Source organism: Moschus berezovskii, chromosome 18, assembly GCF_049115385.1.
Source record: "Moschus berezovskii isolate FMDL1 chromosome 18, NW_MosBer_1.0, whole genome shotgun sequence".
NCBI lineage: Eukaryota > Metazoa > Chordata > Mammalia > Artiodactyla > Moschidae > Moschus > Moschus berezovskii.
Window position 1 is genome coordinate 52,268,020 of NC_142477.1, and position 22,141 is coordinate 52,290,160.

The following is a 22,141-nucleotide window of genomic DNA, read 5'->3' on the forward strand; positions in this document are numbered from 1 at the left end:
TTACCAAGTAGGTATATTATAGAACGGAAAACTATGCAATGCACAAGACTCCACTTGCTTTCCAAAAAGCAACAAAATAATGGGGCATGTTGCTCTTTACCTGTAGGTTACACCATAATTTTAACCATTGTTCCTATCTTCAGTACAGTTCAGTTCAGTCGCTCAGTCGTGTCCGACTCTTTGCGACCCCATGAATCACAGCATGCCAGGCCTCCCTGTCCATCACCAACTCCCGGAGTTCACTCAAACTCATGTCCATCGAGTCAGTGATGCCATCCAGCCATCTCATTCTCTGTCATCCCCATCTCCTCCCACCCCCAATCCTTCCTAGCATCAGACTCTTTTCCAGTGAGTCAACTCGACGCATGAGGTGGCCAAAGTATTGGAGTTTCAGCTTTAGCATCAGTCCTTCCAATGAACACTAGTTCTCAACAAAAACCCAGCAAAACTTTCACTGCAGAGGGAGGAACTAAATATATAACTTCCTGAGGATTTTCACCCTCTGTGGGAATCCTAGTGATAATTCAGTTTTCTCCTATGTTTTCACCAGCTCCTACCAGTTTCTAAGCTCAAGAGTAAACTGATATCCTTCTTAAATGATAAATGAATTCTTACAGTTTTACTTGAGTGATAGGGTAAATAACTGCAAGTTTTTGCAAATATATTAAGCACAAAATGCAATAACTTCAATGGGAGTAGGGAAAGAATTGATGAGCCTCTATGCATCATTTTTTGTAACTGCATCAAAGTACTGTTCCCTGCTTCTTGGTAAACTGAATGCATTTTCCCTGATCCTGAAAGAACAGAATTTTACCTAAAATACTACAGGTATTTTGCAGAGTAAAACATCATCTTTTCAGCATCTGGCGATTAGTGCACACAAATTAAAATTAGCAGGTATAAATGAATAGAAATGTTTATACGCAACAGAGCACAGGACACGTAATACCTTTAGGCTCAGGAAAGGAAGCAATAAACAGATGACCACTTCTGAACTCATTTCTAATAACATATAACTCTGCTTACTTCTTAATCTTCTCTCTCCTCTTCTATTTATGCCTACTCCCAACAATTTTGAGGTTATAAAAGTTTTATAAAAGTTTTAAGATTTAATTTCATAATTTCATTTTTATGCTAACAAAAAGGTATTAATTCCTAAAACATTCCTAGGAGTATTTCAGGAAAGCATCATAATACTACACGGAGAAACCTCTGTCATAAAAGCAATGGGGAAAATATGAAGCTTCCATTTCTTTCTCTCTCAAATTCAAAGTAAGTCTGAGTTCTTCAATATGTCTCAATTTCAAGATCTGCAATGGAATTTGTCCATGAATTCAATTCAGTTCAGTTCAGTTCAGTCACTCAGTCATGTCCGACTCTCTGCGATCCCATGAATCACAGGCACGCCAGGCCTCCCTGTCCATCACCAACTCCCGGAGTTCATTCAAACTCATGTCCATGGAGTTAGTGATGTCATCCAGCCATCTCATTCTCTGTCGTCCCCTTCTCCTCCTGCCCCCAACCTTTCCCAGCATCAGAGTCTTTTCCAGTGAGTCAACTCGTCGCATGAGGTGGCCAAAGTATTGCAGTTTCAGCTTTAGCATCAGTCCCTCCAATTAGGGCAGTCGAAAACATAAACATGCACCTGGTGTAGTATGTGTGCATGTAATCACAGGGAAATGCTTTACTTTGAGCAGTCCTCAAAATGGCATTTGCAAATTCCAACACAAGTGGAAATTTTGTAGAAAATTCATTTAAAATGGATATGAATAAAAAGGAAAGTCAAAGACACATATGCTCCAGTATATACAAGCTTAGAATAATTTTCAAAGTATATCTATGATTACCGTACATTCATAACCTCTTCTTACTGAAAAAATGAATTGTCAGGCGAGTGTATGCTCGGTTGTCTCAACAAAAATTTGAAGCGACAGACATTAGATAGCTGTCCTCTTCCTAGAAGAGGCAGCCAGCCAACAATCACATGGCATACTCTTAAGCAATTAATTGTTACAAGCTACCTTTATTCAATGTAGCCATCTTTAATTCCTATGGAGGATTACTATGAGTCATATGTTAGGGTTATAGAACACATTAGCTTCACTTTTTTGATGTCTATGGAAACATATAAACAGCTTCTAATTTAAAAGCAAAATAAAATCTTTTCAGCTATAGCACATGTCTTTAAAGTGATTTAAAGTGTTACATAGTATCTATTTCATATCATAATCTATATTTATTCATGTATAAATACATCTATGTATTATTACACATAATGTGTTATTAAACATGTATTATTAATGCACACAAAATGTTATATTATCTATGTATATTCTGTAATATATTCATATGTTTCCACAGTAAATCTAAGAATACCAATGCCTTTTCAGCAAATCCCGTTATAATCATAAACTAATCTAACATTTATAACTAACCATCATTACACTATTACATCCATTTTACAGACAGAAAAACTGGTGTTAAGAGGTTAAAAAATGTACCTGAAGTCTTAAGAAGCAATCAGGAAGGCACCACAATTACAAAGCTGAAGATCTGCACATTGTTGACTGTCTGAATAGATTTGTTTTATTCTTTTTTATCTTAATCACTTAATATTATCTGTACGGTATTTCCCAATATCTAAAAAAGGTTAGCACTACTTAATGCTGAATGAGGCAACTAAAGATACATATAAGCTCTGTTTAGTAAGAAATCCCTGCCTCCTTTACTACTTTCTTAAAATAAACGAAAATACTATGTATATGGTACCTCCTACACTTAGTACACTTCAAAGTGAATTAGGAAATTAATCCCACTCATTTCTCGTTAAAAAAGAATCACATTATTCCCATTTCACAGGTAAGAAGGCAGGCACAAGGACAAAGCTTTCTGTCAATAGGTCCCACACAAAGTGCGGAGAGAGTCTGGAGTTAGAACATGTTATATCCTTGGCTCTTCATCTGTTTTTCAGACTAAAGGGCAGTGTGGCTTCTATTATTCTAAAGTCAATAAAAGAAAAGCACAGAACTTTTGAAGTAGGGGGAGGTTGTGGTGATAGAACATCCTGAGAGTTATAGGTGAAAAGGAATACATCAAAAGTTTAGATTTCACTGTACTTAAGGTTAAACTTCACTATCATTTAAGTTTTGAAAGCTATTCATGTATCTTATTACTTTAGTACCATGAATCAGAAACTCTGCTGAGACCATGGTTATCTGCCCAGAAATAGTCTCTTGCTTTTATAGGAGAGATACAAGCTAAGAAATGAAATTAAATATGGAAGATAAAGAATGGGTCCATATTAAAAGGTATTCAGTGGCATGGAACTTGCAAGATAAGACATCAATTTTCAGCCTCGCTGATTAGAGAATAGTACCCACTGCTTCTAGTAAGCAGTGGGCATTACAGAGGACAAGAATGTGACATCTGAGGGCAAATGATGCATGGTAATACACATGATGCATTCCTTAAAAAGAAGAATGAACTAAGTAAGCTGGTAGGCTAAAAAAAACAAAAGTTAAATAACCAGGCCTTTAGCCCTCCAAAATAGATGAAAAATATATTCAGATAAATCCTCTAACTTTTGCTAAATGGTTAAAAAAAAAAAACACCTATCATCTCCAAGTGGGGTTAGAGATATGAATAATAATTTCCATCAGATTAATACAGGCTTTCTTTTTTCATAACCTGAAATTTCACGTTGAGAAACAGTATAACCAGCATATTTCTAATCACAGGAATTTTTTCAGATTCCAGCATGGCAGCACAAGTGCAACCAACAGACAAACCAAGAGTTGTTACCTTCATGAGACATACCTCTTGTACTGATCGAGCAGCAGGCTTGTCTTGATGATTGGCCAATATTAAAAAGGGTAAAGTGCATAACTGTGGGTGCTGAAGAGCTGAGTGCAGTTCATTTCTAGCAGTCTCTAAATCATCTTCTGAAGAGGCACTGTCTAATACAAATATTACCCCTTGAGATCCTTGGTAGTAGCGGCTCCAGTATTTCCGGATATTATCAGCCCCTGTCAAAAACAAAACAAATTCTCTTCTTAAAAATAGTTTTCAGCAACATGAAAAATGTTCCCAACAGTAATTTCCTATTGGACACCAACATGGCTTTGAAAATTAAGTGCAGAGATCACATTTGATGAGAACAAAGGTATTAGAGCCAATGGGTGGATACGACCTTGAAGGAGAACACAAAAGTTTAAGAGTCATTTTTCATGCCTTTCTTATCAAAATATGGAAGAAAGAATCAGGCTAAGTACTTCTTAAATGCAAAAGAATGTTTTCAGACTTGCTTAATAGTCCTAAATAAACTACCCTCTCTACAAAATGAGTCTGAGCCTAACTCAGAGAGCAGAATAACAAAGCTGTTCACCAAGGGTTCTCTCCATACCTTTAACATCAGTAAGAGAACCACTTAATGATCAGGGCAACCTTGTTTAATTTAAACAGAAAGCTATCAGCACAATACCTTATGTGTCAAAGTGCTAAACTTGATGAAGTAAAAGCTTGGCCTTTGGCATATTTGCATAACTCCATTTGGCAAGAATCTGCCAGTCAATGCAGAAGACACAAGAGATGTGGGTTTCGATCTCTGAGTCAGGAAGATCCCCTGGAAAAGGAAATTGCAACCCACTCCAGTATTCTTGCCTGGAAAATTCCATGGACAGAGGAGCCTGATGGACTACAGTCCATAGAGTCCCAAAGAGTCAGATACAACTGAGCATGCATGCATACTCATGGCCTCAGTGAGATGGATATTCATAAAATAAAACAGTAATATTCTCATCAGCCAGGGCCAAGTCTTATTTCTTATTGCGTTTCAAACATCTAGCACAATTTACAACTAAAAGTTTGATACAAGAATGAGGAAAATGAGGGAAGAAGGAAATAGAATTATATACTAATTAGGCTTCCAACTCTGAGGAAACGGGCCAAGAGAGGTGAAGTGACTAAGCTCCGCTGATGTATACGGTAAATCACAAACTTGAGGTCTGCGTCTGAGTAAGTAAACAACTAGCTCAGGGAGGGCATGGGTATTTCCCACTATATCATGATAAATACTTCCTTTTCTTTGATTCATGAATAGCATGAGCAATTTGTGTGTGTGCATGCATGCATGCATGTGTGTGTGGGGGGGTGGTGGAGGGGTGGAGGTATATAACCAATACAAGTTATGGGTTATTTAACAAAAATTTGATATTAAGGAATTTCACCTATTTCATACATATAATCAAGTTCTGACTAGTTAAAAACTTTATTTTAGTCCCCTACAGAACATCTAGCTTCTATGGTGGATCTAGTGTGCTCAGAGTTAGGAATTCAGAGTGGAGACTAGAACTGGTGTGTACTGGCTGCTAAGAGTAAAACGTGCGTCTATTCTCAAACTGTGTTCAGTGAAATCATTTTGGTAGCTTGGAAACGGACAGCGTAGGAGTATTTTTCCCAAGAAAAATCAGGAAAAGCTATCTGTCAAGTGTTTTCTTCCCCTGGAGAGCCAAATTACCACGAGATGATACGGAGAAGAGGAAAGATTATAAAGGGACCTATTAGGGTTCTCTGGGAGTAAGGGATGAGTCATCTGTCCAGTTTGGGCAAGTCTCTTAAAAGAGTAATATCAATCAAACGGCTACCATTTATTAACCACTTCTACATTTCAGGCACAGAGCTAAATATTGTTGAAAAACAGCTCAGGTAATTCTTACAACAAAATTTAAAAGGGAGGTATAATTGACTTAGGCTTTGAAACTTATTTTGAGATTCTCAAATCTTGGGTATTCATCATATTATATAAAAATAACCAGGTAAACATTAAGATCAAGGGAATTTGATGTTGAATAACCTTAAATATCTAGACTAGAGATCTTTTCAAGAAAATTAGAGATATCAAGGGAACATTTCATGGAAAGATAGGCACAATAAAGGACAGAAACGGTATGGACCTAACAGAAGCCGAAGACATGAAGAAGAGGTGGCAAGAATACACAGAAGACTATACAAAAAAGATCTTAATGACCCAGATAATCACGATGGTGTGATCGATCAGTCACCTAGAGCCAGACATCCTGGAGTGTGAAGTCAAGTGGGCCTTAGGAAGCATCACTATAAACAAAGCTAGTGGAGGTGATGGAATTCCAGCTGAGCTATTTCAAATCCTAAAAGATGATGCTGTACAAGCACTGACTCAATACATCAGCAAACTTAGAAAACCCAGAAGTGGCCACAAGACTAGAAAGGTCAGTTTTCATTCCAATCCCAAAGAAAGGCAAGCCAAAGAATGTTCAAATTACCACAACTGCACTCATGGCACAGGCTAGCAAAGTAATGCTCAAAATTCTCCAAGCTAGGCTTCAATAGTATATGAACTGAGAACTTCCAGATATACAAGCTGGATTTCAAAAAGGCAGAGGAACCAGAAATCAAATATCCAACATCCGATGCATCATAGGAAAAGCAAGAGAATTCCAAAAAAACATCTGCTTCATGGACTATGACAAAGTCTTTGACTGTGTGGATCACAACAAACTACTGAAAATTCTTCAAGAGGTGGGAATAGCAAACCACCTTACCTGCCTCCTGAAAAATCAGTATGCAGGTCAAGAAGTAATAGAACTGGACATGGAATCAAGACTGCAGGGAGAAATATCAATAACCTCAGATATGCAGGTTACATCATCTTTATGGCAGAAAGTGAAGAGGAACTACTAAAGAGCATTTGGTGAAAGTGAAAGAGGAGAGAGAAAAAGCTGGTTTAAAACTCAACATTCAAAAAACTAAGATCATGGCATCCAGTCCCATCACTTCATGTCAAATAGATGGGGATACAATCAAAACAGTGACAGCCTTTATTTTCTTGGGCTCCAAAGTTACTGCAGATGGTGACTACAGCCATGCAATTAAAAGATGCTTGCTCCTTGGAAGAAAAGGTATGACCAACCTAGACAACCTACCAAAAAGCAGAGACATTACCGACAAGGGTCCGTTACTAGTCAAAGCTATGGTTATTCCAGTAGTCACGTATGGATGTGAGAGTTGGACTATAAAGCTGAGCACTGATGTTTTTGAACTGTGGTGTTGGAGAAGGCTCTTGAGAGTCCCTTGGACAGCAAGGAGATCCAACCAGTCCATCCTAAAGGAAATCAGTCCTGAATATTCATTGGAAGGACTGATGCTGAAGCTGAAACTCCAATACTTTGGCCACCTGATGCGAAGAACTGACTCATTGGAAAAGACCCTGATGCTGGGAAAGATTGAAGGCAGGAGGAGAAGGGGACGACAGAGGATGAGATGGCTGGATGGCATCACCAACTTGATGGACAAGAGTTTGACAAAGGTCTGAGAGTTGGTGATGAACAGGGAAGCCTGGTGTGTTGCAGTCCATGGGGTTGCAAAGAGTTAGACAGGACTAAGAGATTGAACCAAACTGAACTGAACCTTAAATATGCAAAGATGGAGGATACAAGCAGAGTTAATGCCTATCAGACATGGTCCAACCAAGAAAACAAAACAAGGAGTGGAAATTTATGCTAGAGATTATTTAATATAGGGAATTAGTTTAATAAGTGATGGGAGAACTAAGAAAACAACAGTGGCACTGAAATTAGCAACATCTTAGGTCAAGTTCCCTAGGTGCAGAGCTTGAGATGTGTCTCTTACACACTTGAGCATACGCAGAATTCTGTCAGGAGAAACTGGAGTGAAAGCAGAAAGGGACCACGCAAAGATATGGTTTCAGAAATCTTGCCTCAGCCTGATCCAGTGAGGCATTCTAGAGTGTGGACTGAACTCCGGAAGTCACCCAGTCCAAAAGGCAAGGGGGTTGGGCTGTTTTACCCCTGAACAGTCATTGGCTATGAGCCATCCCTAAGGAACAGAGAGGGTGGTGGGGCATGATCTCATAATATCCCCAATATATTTCGTTGAGGCAATTACTGTCAGCCAAGGGCAGGCCTCTGGAGAAGGGTACAGGTGTGAGTCATTAGTAGCCAATACCCGCAGCAGCTGGGAGATGGAGGCACTGGCCCAATAAAGAAGATCTGGGTAGGATATCAACAGCATCTGCCACAGGCTACATCCAGACATTATCCATATGAGAGAGAAACATCCATAAGCTTGAAGAAGAAAAGTAGAGACAGTATTACCTGGTGGTAAATGTCTAAAACAACAAAAATGCTGTGTGCACATGTATCCATATACAAGTTTTTTATAAATTTTACCAACAAAAATGATGTGTAGCACACAATTTTAATATAATAAGAATATATGCAACACACCTTATCATAAGTTCCATAGTGCTCATTAGTGCTCACAGAATGCTTTCATTGATTTCACCAAACTTTTGTATCTATAGCCAACCAACAGCTGAGGTTGACCAACTATAGTTCTGAAATAACCGTTGGTTGTACTAAGTGTTTACATGTATTAATTCATTAGCCATGATAGTTTTATGAAGCAGGTGTTTTTGTCACTGTCATTTTATCAATAAGGAAATCAAGACACAAAACATTTATATAATGTGTCCAAGGCTAAACAACCAGGAATATATTTAGGTCTAGTGTGATTGAAATAGAAGGATCATTGACAACAAAAGTGACAAAGCCAAATAAAGAACTCTACTACCACATAAGCTAAGGCAGGGGGAAGGGAACCTGTTAGAATAAAAGGTACCTCACTGCTTATACATATTAATGCTCAGAGTGGGAACCTGTCCAAGAACATTTCCCAACCAATTAATTGAACGAATAGTATTATTAAGTGCCTATTCTATACAAGTCACTGAGCTACAACTTATAAGAAGTATTTAGAAAGCCATTATTCCTCTTAGCTCAAACCCTCAAAGCTTGTTAAGTAATCCTGATTACAAATGAGGCCTGTAACTGTATGAGAGGAAGAAAACATGGCCATACAATTGGAGGGTATCCAGGAAGTCAAGAGCTTCCCTGGTAGTTCAGCTGGTAAAGAATCCGCCTGCAATGTGGATTCCTGGGTCAGGTTCCTGGGTTCGATTCCTGGGTCAGGAAAATCTGCTGAAGAAGGGATAGGCTACCCACACCAGTATTCTTGGGCTTCCCTGGTGGCTCAGCTGGTAAAGAATCTGCCCGAAATGTGGAAGACCTGGGTTCAATCCCTAGGTTGGGAAGATCCCCTGGAGAAGAGAATGGCTACCTACTCCAGTATTCTGGCCTGGAGAATTCCACAGACTGTATAGTCCATGGGGTCATAAAGAGTCAGACACAACTGGGCAACTTTCACTTTCATTTCAGGGAGTCAAGTATAAGAAAAAGAAAACCAGATGCATGTTTTAATAGAACTTGTCCAGTAGAAATACATGGAACATACTAGAAGATCAACTTGTGAAGTATTTTCATCTGTCGCATTTAGGAGCACTTAAGTCACCTAGTGAGATGAAATGACGATCCGAGGGCTGACTTGGTAGATGAGACGAACCCAAACACCGCAACTTTAAAAAATGCCCCGTGTATGACATAATATATGAATACATTATTATTAAAAATGAAAGACCTGTTTCTTTAATCTTTAAGCCACATCTGCTCAACCTTAGCATTTCTGACTTTCATCACAAGCTCTCAGCTTGGAATTCTAAGTTTCATTTCAGTCTTCCACACAATAGCTTCAGTCAGCAGCAGCTTCAATACAGATCAGGGCCAGGGAAACCAGCACAGGGTGATGGGTGGGATACAGCTGGTTAGTCCAGCCGAGTGGCCTCAGTTCAGTTACCAGATCCAAATAAGAAATGGATGTGTCATCCACCCAGCTGCCAGGCGCTTTGAGATGTGAGCCTAACTAGGGAAATTCAGAACACCTGTTTGACGCCCACATCTCAGCATTCCTAACTCACAAACCAAATCTACACAGGGTAATGCACACAGGACATAGTAACCAACAGCAGTCAGAGCCCACTCTTATTTTAATGAGTGGAAACTGCTTGCTCTGTGTCCCTGAAATTACAATTGTTATATAAAAAGGATAAATACTAAACTCAAACCTGATCTATATTTTCTTCTTTTAAATTAAAAACCAAAGGAGTGGTCTAAACAGTGGTGGGACTGGGTGGAACATGTTGCCGAATATTCTCATTACCCAAGTCGGATACCACCTAAACAGTTAATTCTGAGAGCAATCAAGCAGAACAGCCTGGTTCAAGGCAAGAGAGAGAAGAAAGGAGCATAAAGTCCTCCATGGCAGGTTCATTTCTACGACACACCAAGGACTTGTTCAATTAATTTCTCTAAAAGATATCAATCCTAAATATTCATTGGAAGGACTGATGCTAAAGCTGAAACTCCAATACTCTGGCCATCTGATGCAAAGAGCCGACTCACTGGAAAAGACCCTGATGCTGGCAAAGACTGAGGGCAGGAGGAGAAGGAGACAACAGAGGATGAGTTGGTTGGATGGCATCACCGACTCAAAGGACATGAGTCTGAGCAAACTCCGTGAGATAGGAAAGGACAGGGAAGCCTGGCATGCTGCAGCACAACACAACTTAACAACGGAACAACAAAAACAAGAGGTATCTACTCAGCATCAGACACTAACTTAGGTGCTGGGGACACAGAAGGAAACAAAACCAGACCAGACTTTCAGTCTTCATAGGACTCACATTCCAGCAGAGCCACTCTATCATTATAGAGGTTAAAAATACCAGGGACTGGTACTTCCAGCCTCTCTCTCTTGCCTCATGGGCATAAGAGTCAGTTCTGGTGAAATGGGACTCAGCCAAAGTCTGCTAGGTGCTTCTGGAGAGATTTTGCTCCTCAATACCAAGAATGATGCCCAAAGAGAGCTGACTCTTTCTTAAAGTGTTTAGATTTCATTAGGTGGTTGGGTGATGCTTTGAATACTGCTAGCCTTCTAACCGGAGAAGGCAATGGCAACCCACTCCAGTGTTCTTGCCTGGACAATCCCAGGGATGGGGGAGTCTACTGGGCTGCCGTCTGTGGAGTCACACAGAGTCGGACACGACTGGAGCGACTTAGCAGCAGCAGCAGCCTTCTAACAGGAGAAGGAAATGGCAACCCACTCCAGTGTTCTTGCCTGGAGAATCCCAGGGACAGGGGAACCTGGTGGGCTGCCGTCTCTGGGGTCGCACAGAGTCGGGCATGACTGAAGCAACTTAGCAGCAGCAGTGGCCTTCTAACAGCTTGGAAGGAGACATACCATTATGTTGAGGGTGTCAGAATGGGAAGACAGAAAGAGCCTGGATCTTTGAGAACAGTGCGGAGCAGCAGAACCTATCCCCTAAATTATGAGGAATCATTCTGTGAGCACACTAAATGCCAATTATTCAAGCCAATTTTAGAAGACAATTTTATTATTTGTAGCATCCCCTCCCCCCAAAAAAAGCTCAGTTCCTCATATTGAATTAAGAGGCTAGGGTTAGGTTAGGGTTGCTGATTGCAGCCATGAAATTAAAAGATGCTTATTCCTTGGAAGGAAAGTTATGACCAACCTAGATAGTATATTAAAAAGCAGAGACATTACTTTGCCAACAAAGGTCCGTCAAATCAAGGCTATGGTTTTTCCAGTGGTCATGTATGGATGTGAGAGTTGGACTGTGAAGAAAGATGATCGCCGAAGAATTGATGCTTTTGAACTGTGGTGCTGGAGAAGACTCTTGAGAGTCCCTTGGACTGCAAGGAGATCCAACCAGTCCATTCTAAAGGAGATCAATCCTGGGTGTTCATTGGAAGGACTGATGTTGAAGCTGAAACTCCAATACTTTGGCCACCTCATGCGACGAGTTGACTCACTGGAAAAGACTCTGATGCTGGGAAGGATTGGGGGCGGGAGGAGAAGGGGACAACAGAGAATGAGATGGCTGCATGGCATCACCAACTCAATGGAGGTGAGTTTGAGTGAACTCCAGGAGTTGGTGATGGACAGGGAGGCCTGGTGTGCTGTGATTCATGGGGTCGCAGAGTCGGACACGACTGAGCGACTGAACTGAACTGAACTGAGGCTAGCTACATGCGGCTACTGAGCCCTTGAAATGTAGCCAGTGCAACTGAATAACTGAATTTTCTATATTATTTTAATTTATTTGGCTTTGCCCAGGGCACTCAGGCAGAGCAGGCTCCAACAGCCAGAGAACATTCCCAGACAGAGAATTGCAGGAGGTTTAAGCTGTTGAAAAGTCAGTCTGGTGCTCATGGAAATGGGATGATAGGGGACACCAACAAAGCTTCCCCCAGCTACCTCCCAAAATAGCACATAAATGTCAGTTGAGGCTATTTGACTAGCTATTTCCTCAGGAGCAGAAGCCCCCCAAAATCATTACTATGTGTAAATAAATAACCAAGACTTGATTTACTCAATGATCATATATTTTCTAGCTGAAGAAGTAGCCATTCCTTAAGATATTTTCTAGAGGCTCAGGGAACAACACTCTTTTCATAACTATAAGATGTTATTTGCTATTTTCACCACATTGACATTTTCACTAATGGTGCAAAACAAAGGTGCAGAAATCTGCAGGCATCCAATCATGATCGGAAGTACTGGCTATAAACTAGTAATCACTGTATCCTTGACCACCATGTAGGGGTGGGGGTGGGGTGGCATGAATTTCACATAAGAATGAACTAAATAAAGCACTAAAGAGTCTTAGTTTTATCAAATTACTCTTTAAAATGCCAGTTTTAAAAAAAATGAAATGAGAAGCAGACAAAAAGCATTTTTGCTACACACCAAAGCACATGGTTGTTTGGAGGATAAGCACTGGTGCAACTGAGCTGTGAGCTAAACTAGCTGTTCATAATTTCCTGGAATCACATTTTCACTTGAAGTTTCAACTGAAAAACTATGATTATATTCAGTCTTGAGTATCTGATAGACATTTTCTCAAAAATGATTCTGTAAACTTAAAACTTGCAGAAAAAAAAACTGACAGTATTTGTTGTGAGTGGTAAAATTTGTTCTCAAGTCAAAATATGATAGGAAAAATGTTTGTGTCACAGAGATCTTGACAGACACTCATTGATAAGACTGATGATGATATTAACAGATATTTATAATAAAATGTATCAACATCTGAAAGATCTAACTTATTAATCAATATTTCCCAAATGAAAAATGTACAATATACAAAATCATGCATAGATTAAAAAACACACTCAAAGCACAAGATTGATCAATGGATGTAACATAACTGAATACAAAACATTCACTGAGGTAGATTTTTCAGATACCACATTGCAAATGATGATTAAAAAAATACAAAGTGAAACTTTTTTTTGTTTTAGTTAAAGAATAAAATGTGAAAACTTAGTCAGTCAGTTCACTAGCTCAGTTGTGTCCGACCCTTTGCAACCCCACGGACTGCAGCACGCCAGGGCTCCCTGTCCATCAAAACTCCCAGAGTTTACTCATACTCATGTCCATTGAGTTGCTGATGCCATCCAACCATCTCATCCTCTGTCCTCCCTTTCTCCACCCACCTTCAATCTTTCCCAGCATCAGGGTCTTTTCAAATGAGTCAGTTCTTCACATCAGGTGGCCAAAGTATTGGAGTTTCAGCTTCAACATCAGTCCTTCCAATGAATATTCAGGACTGATTTCCTTTAGGATGAAGTGGTTGGATCTCCTTGCAGTCCAAGGGTCTCTCAAGAGTCTTCTCCAGCACCACAGTTCAAAAGCATCAATTCTTTGGTGCTCAGAATTCTTTATAGTCCAACTCTCATGTCCTTACATGACTACTAGAAAAACCATAGCTTTGACTAGAACTTTGTTGGCAAAGTAACGTCTCTGCTTTCTAATATGCTATCTAGGTTGGTCATACCTTTTCTCCCAAGGAGTAGGCGTCTTTTAATTTCATGGCTGCAGTCACTATTTGCAGTGATTTTGTAGACCAAAAAAATAAAGTCTGTCACTGTTTCCCCATCTATTTGCCATGAAGTGATGGGATCAGATGCTATGATCTTAGTTTTCTGAATGTTAATTTTTGAGCCAACTTTTTCTCTCTCCTTTCACTTTAATCAAGAGGCTCTTTAGTTCTTCTTCACTTTCTGCCATAAGTGTGGTGTCATCTGCATATCTGAGGTTACTGATATTTCTCCTGGCAATCTTGATTCCAGCTTGTGCTTCTTCCAGCCCAGCGTTCCTCATGATGTACTCTGCATATAAGTTAAATAAACAGGGTGACAATATACAGCCTTAACGTACTCCTTTCCCAGTTTGGAACCAGGCTGTTGTTCCATGTCCAGTTCTAACTGCTGCTTCCTGACCTGCATACAGGTTTCTCAAGAGGCAGGTCAGGTGGTCTGGTATTCCCATCTCTTTCAGAATTTTCCACAATTTATTGTGATCCACACAGTCAAAGGCTTTGGCATAGTCAATGAAGCAGAAATAGATGCTTTTCTGGAACTCTCTTGCTTTTTCGATGATCCAATAGATGTTGGCAATTTGATCTCTGGTTCCTCTGCCTTTCCTAAAACCAGCTTGAACATCTGGAAGTTCACAGTTCACGTATTGCTGAAGCCTGGCTTGGAGAATTTTAAGCATTACTTTACCAGCGTGTGAGATGAGTGCAATTGTGAGGTAGTTTGAGCATTCTTTGGCATTGCCTTTATTTGGGATTGGGATGAAAACTTACCTTTTCTAGTACATAGTAAATATTGAAATATATAAGTATCAATACATGCACATAAGCTATTATATATAAACAAAAACTCTCTAAGGTCTCAATAATTTAAGAAAACAAAGGGTCTAGGATCCCATATAGGTTTCAATAATTATAGACTGTTGTTATTGTTGTTCAGTTTTTAAGTCATGTGCAGTTTTCTGCAATTCTACTGACCGTGGCACACCAGGTTTTGCTGTCATTCATTGCCTTCCGGTGTTGGTTTAATCAAACTTGTATCCATCAAGTTGATGATACCATCCAACCATCTCATTCTCTATCACCCCCTTCTCCTCTTGCCCTCAATCTTTCCCAGAATCAGGGTTTTTTATCAATAAGTCAACTCGTCATATCAGGTGGCCAAAGTACTGGAGCTTCAGCTTCAGCATCAGTTCTTCCAATAAATATTTAGGGTTAATTTCCTTAGGATTGACTGGCTTGATCTCCTTGCAGTCCAAGGGACACTCAAGAGTCTTCTCCAGCACCACAATTCAAAAGTATCAATTCTTCAGTGCTCAGCCTTCTTTACTGTCCAACACATTCATACATGACTACTAGAAAAATCACAGCTTTAACTATATGTACCTTCATCAGCAAAGTGATGTCTCTGCTTTTTAATATGCTGTCTATGTGTTTCATAGCTTTTCTTCCAAGGAGCATGTGTATTTAATTTCATGTCTGCTGATACAGTCCACAGTGACTGTGGAGTCCAAGAAAATAAAATCTGTCACTGTTTTCACTTTTTCCCCATCCATTTGCCATGTAGTGACAGGACTGGATGACAAGATCTTTGTTTTTTGAATGTTGAGTTTTAAGCCAGATTTGCATACTCCTCTTTAACCCTCATGAAGCAACTCTTTGGTTCCTCTTTGCTTTCTGCTGTTAAGAGTGGCATCATCTGTATAACTGAGGTTGTTGATATTTCTCTCGGCAATCTTGGTTCCGGTTTGTGATTCATCCAGCCTGGCATTTCTCATGATGTACTGCACATAGAAGTTAAATAAGCAGGGTAACAGCCTTGACGTACTCCTTTCCCAATTTTGAAACAGTCTTTTGTTCCGTGACCGGTTCTAACTGTTGCTTCTTGGACTGCATACAGGTTTCTCAGGAGGCAGCTAAGGTGGTCTGGAGTTTCCATCTCTTGAAGAATTTTCAACAGTTTGTTTTGATCCACACAGTCCAATGCTTTAGTCAATGAAGTAGAAATAAGACTTGGAATTCCCTTGCTTTTTCTATGATCTAACTGATGTTGGCAATTTGATCTCTGGGTTCTCTGACTTTTCTAAATCCAGTTTGTATTATCTGGAAATTCTCAGTTCATGAACTGTTGAAGTCTAGCTTGAAGGATTTGGAGCATTACTTTGCTAGCATGTGAAATGAGTGCAGTTGTATTATAATTTGAACATTCTTTGGCGTAGTTCTTTCTTTGGGATTGGAATGAAAACTGATCTTTCCCGGTCCTGTGGCCATTGCTGAGTTTTCTAAATTTGCTGGCATATTGAACGCAGCACTTTAACAGCATCATCTTTTAGGATTTAGAATTCCATCACCTCCACTAGCTTTGTTGATAGTACTGCTTCCTAAGGCCCACTTGACTTCACACTCCAGAATGTATGACTCTAGGTGAGTGACCACACTACCGTGGTTATCTGAGTCATTAAGACCTTTTTTGTATAGTTCTTCTGTGTATTCTTGACACCTTTTCTTAATATCTTCTGCTTCTGTTAGGTCCTGTACCATGCCCATCTTTGCATTAAATGTTCACTTGGTATCTCCAATTTTCTTGAAGTTTTCTAGTCTTTCCCATTCTATTGTTTTCCTCTATTTCTTTGCATTTTTCACTTAAGAAGTGAGGTGAATTCATTCAGTCCAACTCTTTGTGATCCCATGGACTGTAGCCTACCAGGCTTCTCTGTCCATGGGATTTTCCAGGCAAAAGTACTAGAGTGGGTTGCCATTTCCTTCTCTAGGGGATATTCCCGACACAGGGATTGAACCCAGTTCTCTGGCACTGCAGGCAGATGCTTTACCCTCTGAGCCATAGCTCTGTATGTTCACTTAAGAAGATTTTATCTCTCCCTTCTATTCTCTGGAACTCTGCATTCCACTGTTATATTTTTCCCATTCTCCTTTGTCTTTCACTTCTCTTATCTTCTCAGCTATTTGTAAGGCCTTCTCAGATAAACACTTTGCCTTCTTGCATTTCTTTTTCTGTGGGATGGTTTTGGTCACTGCCTCCAGGACAATGTTATGAATCTCCATGTATAGTTCTTCAGGCACTCTACCAGATCTAATCCCTGAACCCACTTGTCATCTCCACTGTATAATCACATGGGATTTGATTTAGATCATATATGAATGGTCTAGTGGCTTTCCCTACTTTCTTAAATTTAAGTCTAAATTTTGCAATAAGGAACTGATGATCTGAGCCACAGTCAGCTCCAAGTCTTGTTTTGCTGACTGTATAGAGCGTCTCCAACTTTGGCTGCAAAGAATATAATCAATCTAGATTCAGTATTGAACATCTGATGATGTCCATGTATAGAGTCATCTCTTGTGCTACTGGAAGAGGGTGTTTGCCATGACCAGTGTGTTCTCTTGGCAAAACTCGTTAAACATCTACCCTGCTTCATTTTGTACTCCAAGGACAATCTTGCCTGATTCTCCACGTATCTCTTGACTTGCTACTTTTGCATTCCAATCCCCTACAATGAAGGGACATTGCTTTCTGGTATTAGTTGTAGAAGGTCTTGTAGGTTTTCATAGAACCATTCAACTTCAGCTTCTTTGGCATTAGTGGTTAGGGCACAGACTTGGATTATTGTGATACTGAATGGTTTGTCTTGGAAACAGAGACCATTCTGTCATTTCTGAGACTGTAGCCAAGTACTGCATTTCAGACTCTTTTGTTGACTATGAGAGCTTCAACATTACTTCTAAGGGATTCTTGCCCACATTAGTAGATATACTGGTCATTTGAATTAAACATGCCCGTTCAGTCCATGTTAGTTCAACTAACTCCTAAAACATCAATGCTCACTCTTCCTACTTACTTGACCATGTCCAACTTACTTTGATTCATGGACCTAACATTCCACTTCCTATGCAATATTGTTCTTTACAAAATCAGACTACTTTCACCGCCACCATATGTGCTACCAAGTATCATCTCCACTTAGGCCCAGTTTCTTCATTCTTTCTGGAGCAATACTTCAGCTTTTCCCCAGTAGCATATTGGACACCTACTGACCTGGGGTGCTCATCTTACAGTGTCATATCTTTTCACCTTTTCATACTGTTTATGGGGTTCTCAAGGCAAGAATACTGAAGTGTTTTGCCATTCCCTTCTTCAACGGACCACGTTTTGTCACAACTCTCCACCATGACCCATCCATCTTGGGTGCCCCCTGAACAGCATGGCTCAGAGCTTCATTGACTTACCCAAGGCTGTGAGCCAAGTGATTATTTTGGTTAGCTTCCTATGATTGTGGTTTTCATTCTGGAATCTGTGGGATTGTAGTTCTTCTTCTTTCTGCCTTCTGGATGGGGTTAAGAGGCTTGTGCAAGCTTCCTGATGAGAGGGTCTGGATGTGGGGAACACTGGGTTTTGATCTGATGGGCAGGGTCACACTCAGTTCAGTTCAGTCACTCAGTCATATATGACTCTTTGCAACCTCATAAACTGAAGCACGCCAGGGTGCCCTGTCCATCACCAACTCCCAGAGTTGACTCAAACTCATGCCCATTGAGTCGGTGATGCCATCCAACCATCTCATCCTGTCATCCCCTTCTCGTCCCGCCTTCAATCTTTCCAAGCATCAGGGTCTTCTCAAATGAGTCAGCTCTTCGCATCAGATAGTCAAAGTATCGGGTTTTCAGCTTCAACATCAGTCCTTCCAATGAATATTCAGGACTGTATTCTTTTAGGATGGACTGGTTGGATCTCCTTGCAGTCCAAGAGACTCTCAAGAGACTTCTCCAACACCACAGTTCAAGAGCATCAATTCTTCAGTGCTCAGCTTTCTTTATAGTCCAACTCTCACATCCATACATGATTACTGGAAAAACCATAGCCTTAACTAGACAGACCTTTGTTGGCAAGGTAATGTCTCTGCTTTTTAACATGCTGTCTAGGTTGGTCATAACTTTTCTTTCAAGGAGTAAACATTTTTTAATTTCATGGCTGTAGTCACCATTTGCAGTGATTTTGGAGCACCCCCAAAATAAAATCTGCCACTATTTCCACTGTTTCTCCATCTATTTGCCATGAAGTGATGGAACCGGATGCCATGATCTTTGTTTCTGAATGCTGAGCTTTAAGCCAACGTTTCCAGTCTCCTCTTTCACTTTCATCCAGAGGCGCTTTAGTTCTTCTTCACTTTCTGCCATAAGGGTGGTGTTATCTGCATATCTGAGGTTATTGATATTTCTCCTGGCAGTCTTGATTCCAGCTTGTGTTTCATCCACCCCAGCGTCTCTCATGATGTACTTTGCATATAAGTTAAATAAACAGGATGACAATATACAGCCTTGATGTACTCTTTTTCCTATTTGGAACCAGTCTGTTGTTCCATGTCCAATTCTGACTGTTGCTTCCTGACCTGCATACATTTCTCAAGAGGCAGGTCAGGTGGTCTGGTATTCCCATCTCTTTCAGAATTTCCCACAATTTATTGTGATCCACACAGTCACTGGAAAAGACTCTGATGCTGGGAAAGGTTGGGGGCGGGAGGAGAAGGGGACAACCGAGAATGAGATGGCTGGATGGTATCACCGACTCTGTGGACATGAGTTTGAGTGAACTCAGGGAGTTGGTGATGGATAGGGAGGCCTGGCGTGCTGTCATTCATGGGGTCACGGAGAGTCAGACACGACTGAGCAACTGAACTGAACTGAACACAGTCAAAGGCTTTGGCATAGTCAATAAAGCAGAAGTAGATGTTTTTCTGGAACTCTCTTGCTTTTTTGATGATCCACTGGATGTTGGCAATTTGATCTCTGGTTCCTCTGCCTTTTCTAAAATCAGCTTGAACATCTGGAAGTTCATGGTTCATGTATTGTTGAAGTCTGGCTTGGAGAATTTTGAGCATTATTTTACTAACATGTGAGATGAGTTCAATTTGAGGTAGTCTGAGCATTCTTTGGCATTACCTTTCTTAGGGATTAGAATGAAAACTGACCTTTTCCAGTCCTCTACCACTGCTGAGTTTTCCAAATTTGTTGACATAATGAGTGCACCTCTTTCACAGCATCATCTTTTAGGATTTGAAATAGCTCAATTGGAATTCCATCGCCTCCACTACCTTTTTCATAGTGATGCTTCCTAAGGTCCACTTGACTTCACATTCCAGGATGTCTGTCTCTAGGTGAGTGATCACACCATCGTGATCATCTGGGTCATGAAGATCTTTTTTGTACAGTTCTTCTGTGTATTCTTGCCACCTCTTCTTAATATCTTCTGCTTCCGTTATGTCAAAACCATTTCTCTGTCCTTTATTGAGCCCATTTTGGCATGAAATGTTCCCTTGGTATCTCTAATTTTCTTGAAGAGATCTCTAGTCTTTCCAATTCTGTTGTTTTTCTCTATTTCTTTGCATTGATCTCTGAGGAAAGCTTTCCTATCTCTCTTTGCTATTCTCTTGAACTCAGGATACAAATGGGTATATCTTTCCTTTTCTCCTTTGCTTTTCACTTCTGTTCTTTTCACAGCTATTTGTAAGCCCTCCTCAGACAACCGTTTTGCTTTTTTGCTTTTCTTTTTTGGGGGATGGTCTTGATCCCTGTCTCCTGTACAATGTCATGAAACTCTGTCCATAGTTCATCAGGCACTGTATCAAATCTAGTGCCCTAAATCTGTTGTTTACTTCCACTGTATAATCATAAGGGATTTGATTTAGGTCATAACTGAATGGTTTAGTGGTTTTCCCCACTTTGTTCAATTTAAGTCTGAAATTGGCAATCAGGAGTTCATGATCTGGGCCACAGTCAGCTCCCAGTCTTGTTTTTGCTGTCTGTATAGAGCTTCTCCATCTTTGGCTGCAAAGAATATAATCAGTCTGATTTCGGTGTTGACCATCTGGTGATGTCCATGTGTAGAGTCTTCTTTTGTGTTGTTGAAAGAGTGTGTTTGCTATGACCAGTGCATTCTCCTGGCAAAACCCTATTAGCCTTTGCCCTGCTTCATTCTGTACTCCAAGGCCAAATTTGCCTGTTACTTCAGGTGTTTCTTGACTTCCTACTTTTGTTTTCCAGTACCCTATAATGAAAAGGACACCTATTTTGGGTTTTAGTTCTAGAAGGTCTTGTAGGTCTTCGTAGATCTGTTCAACTTCAGCTTCTTCAGCATTACTGGTTGGGACACAGACTTGGATTATTGTGACACTGAGTGGTTTGCCTTGGAAACAAACAGAGATCATTCCATTGTTTTCGAGATTGCATCCAAGTACTGCATTTCAGATTCTTTTGTTGACTATGATGGCTACTCCATTTATTCTAAGGGATTCTTGCCCATAGTAGTAGATATAATGGTCATCTGAGTTAAATTCACCCATTCCAGTCCATTGTAGTTCGCTGATTCCTATAATGTCAATGTTCACTCTTGCCATCTCCAGTTTGACCACTTCTAATTTGATTTGAAGCCTTGATTCATGGACCTAACATTCCAGTTTCCTATGCAATACTGCTCTTTACAGCATCGCACCTTGCTTCCATCACCGTCACATCCACAACTGGGTGTTGTTTTTGCTTTGGCTCTGTCTCTTCACTGTTTCTGGAGTTATTTCTCCATGATCTCCAGTAGCATACTGGGCACCTACCGACCTGGGGAGTTCATCTTTCAGTGTCCTATCTTTTTGCCTTTTCATACTGTTCATGGAGTTCTCAAGGCAAGAATACTGAAGTGGTTTTCCATTCCCTTCTCCAGTGGACCATGTTTTGTCAGAACTCTCCACCATGACCTGTCTGTCTCGTGTGGCCCTACATGGCATGGTCATAGTTTTACTGAGTCAGACAAGGCTGCTCAGTAAATCTTTCATCCCATAATCTGCTGATGGGTGGGTTGTGCTGACTTCCTGTTACTTGTTTGGCCTGAGGCAACCCAGTCCTGGAGGTCCAGGCTCTATGGTAGCGTTTTTGAAGACCACCAAAAGGATGTAGCCAATATGCACCTCCCTGCAGTACCATGGCTTCTGTCCCTGTCCCAGTGGCAGGGCACTGCTGACCCACATCCCTGCAGTGGACTCTCAAACATTTACATATCTTTAATGTCAATAGAGATCAGTAAGATCTACTATAAATTGGCATAAATACAGAGTTGGTCTCAAATAAAGATGCTATACTAAATAATCTCTACTCTCCCCTGACCATCTCCTGTCCAAAGATAGGCCAACTGGAACTGGGAGCAAAATCTCAAAATTAAGAGGTCCATATAGCAATCATACTTATCTCACTAGTTTCATTATGCTGGAATTCTAACCCAGTGGTCACATACTT

General features: G+C 40.3%; 1 protein-coding gene across 2 annotated transcripts in view; it reads right to left on the reverse strand.

Moving 5' to 3' along the window:
* ARL15 (ARF like GTPase 15) overlaps positions 1–22,141 on the reverse strand; it is a 510,715-nt gene that overhangs the window by 263,786 nt on the left and 224,788 nt on the right. For both annotated transcript variants that reach the window (XM_055422057.2, XM_055422056.2), the window contains exon 4: positions 3,817–4,025. In XM_055422057.2, the coding sequence (XP_055278032.1) occupies positions 3,817–4,025 (209 nt within the window). The remainder of the gene's footprint in view (positions 1–3,816; positions 4,026–22,141) is intronic.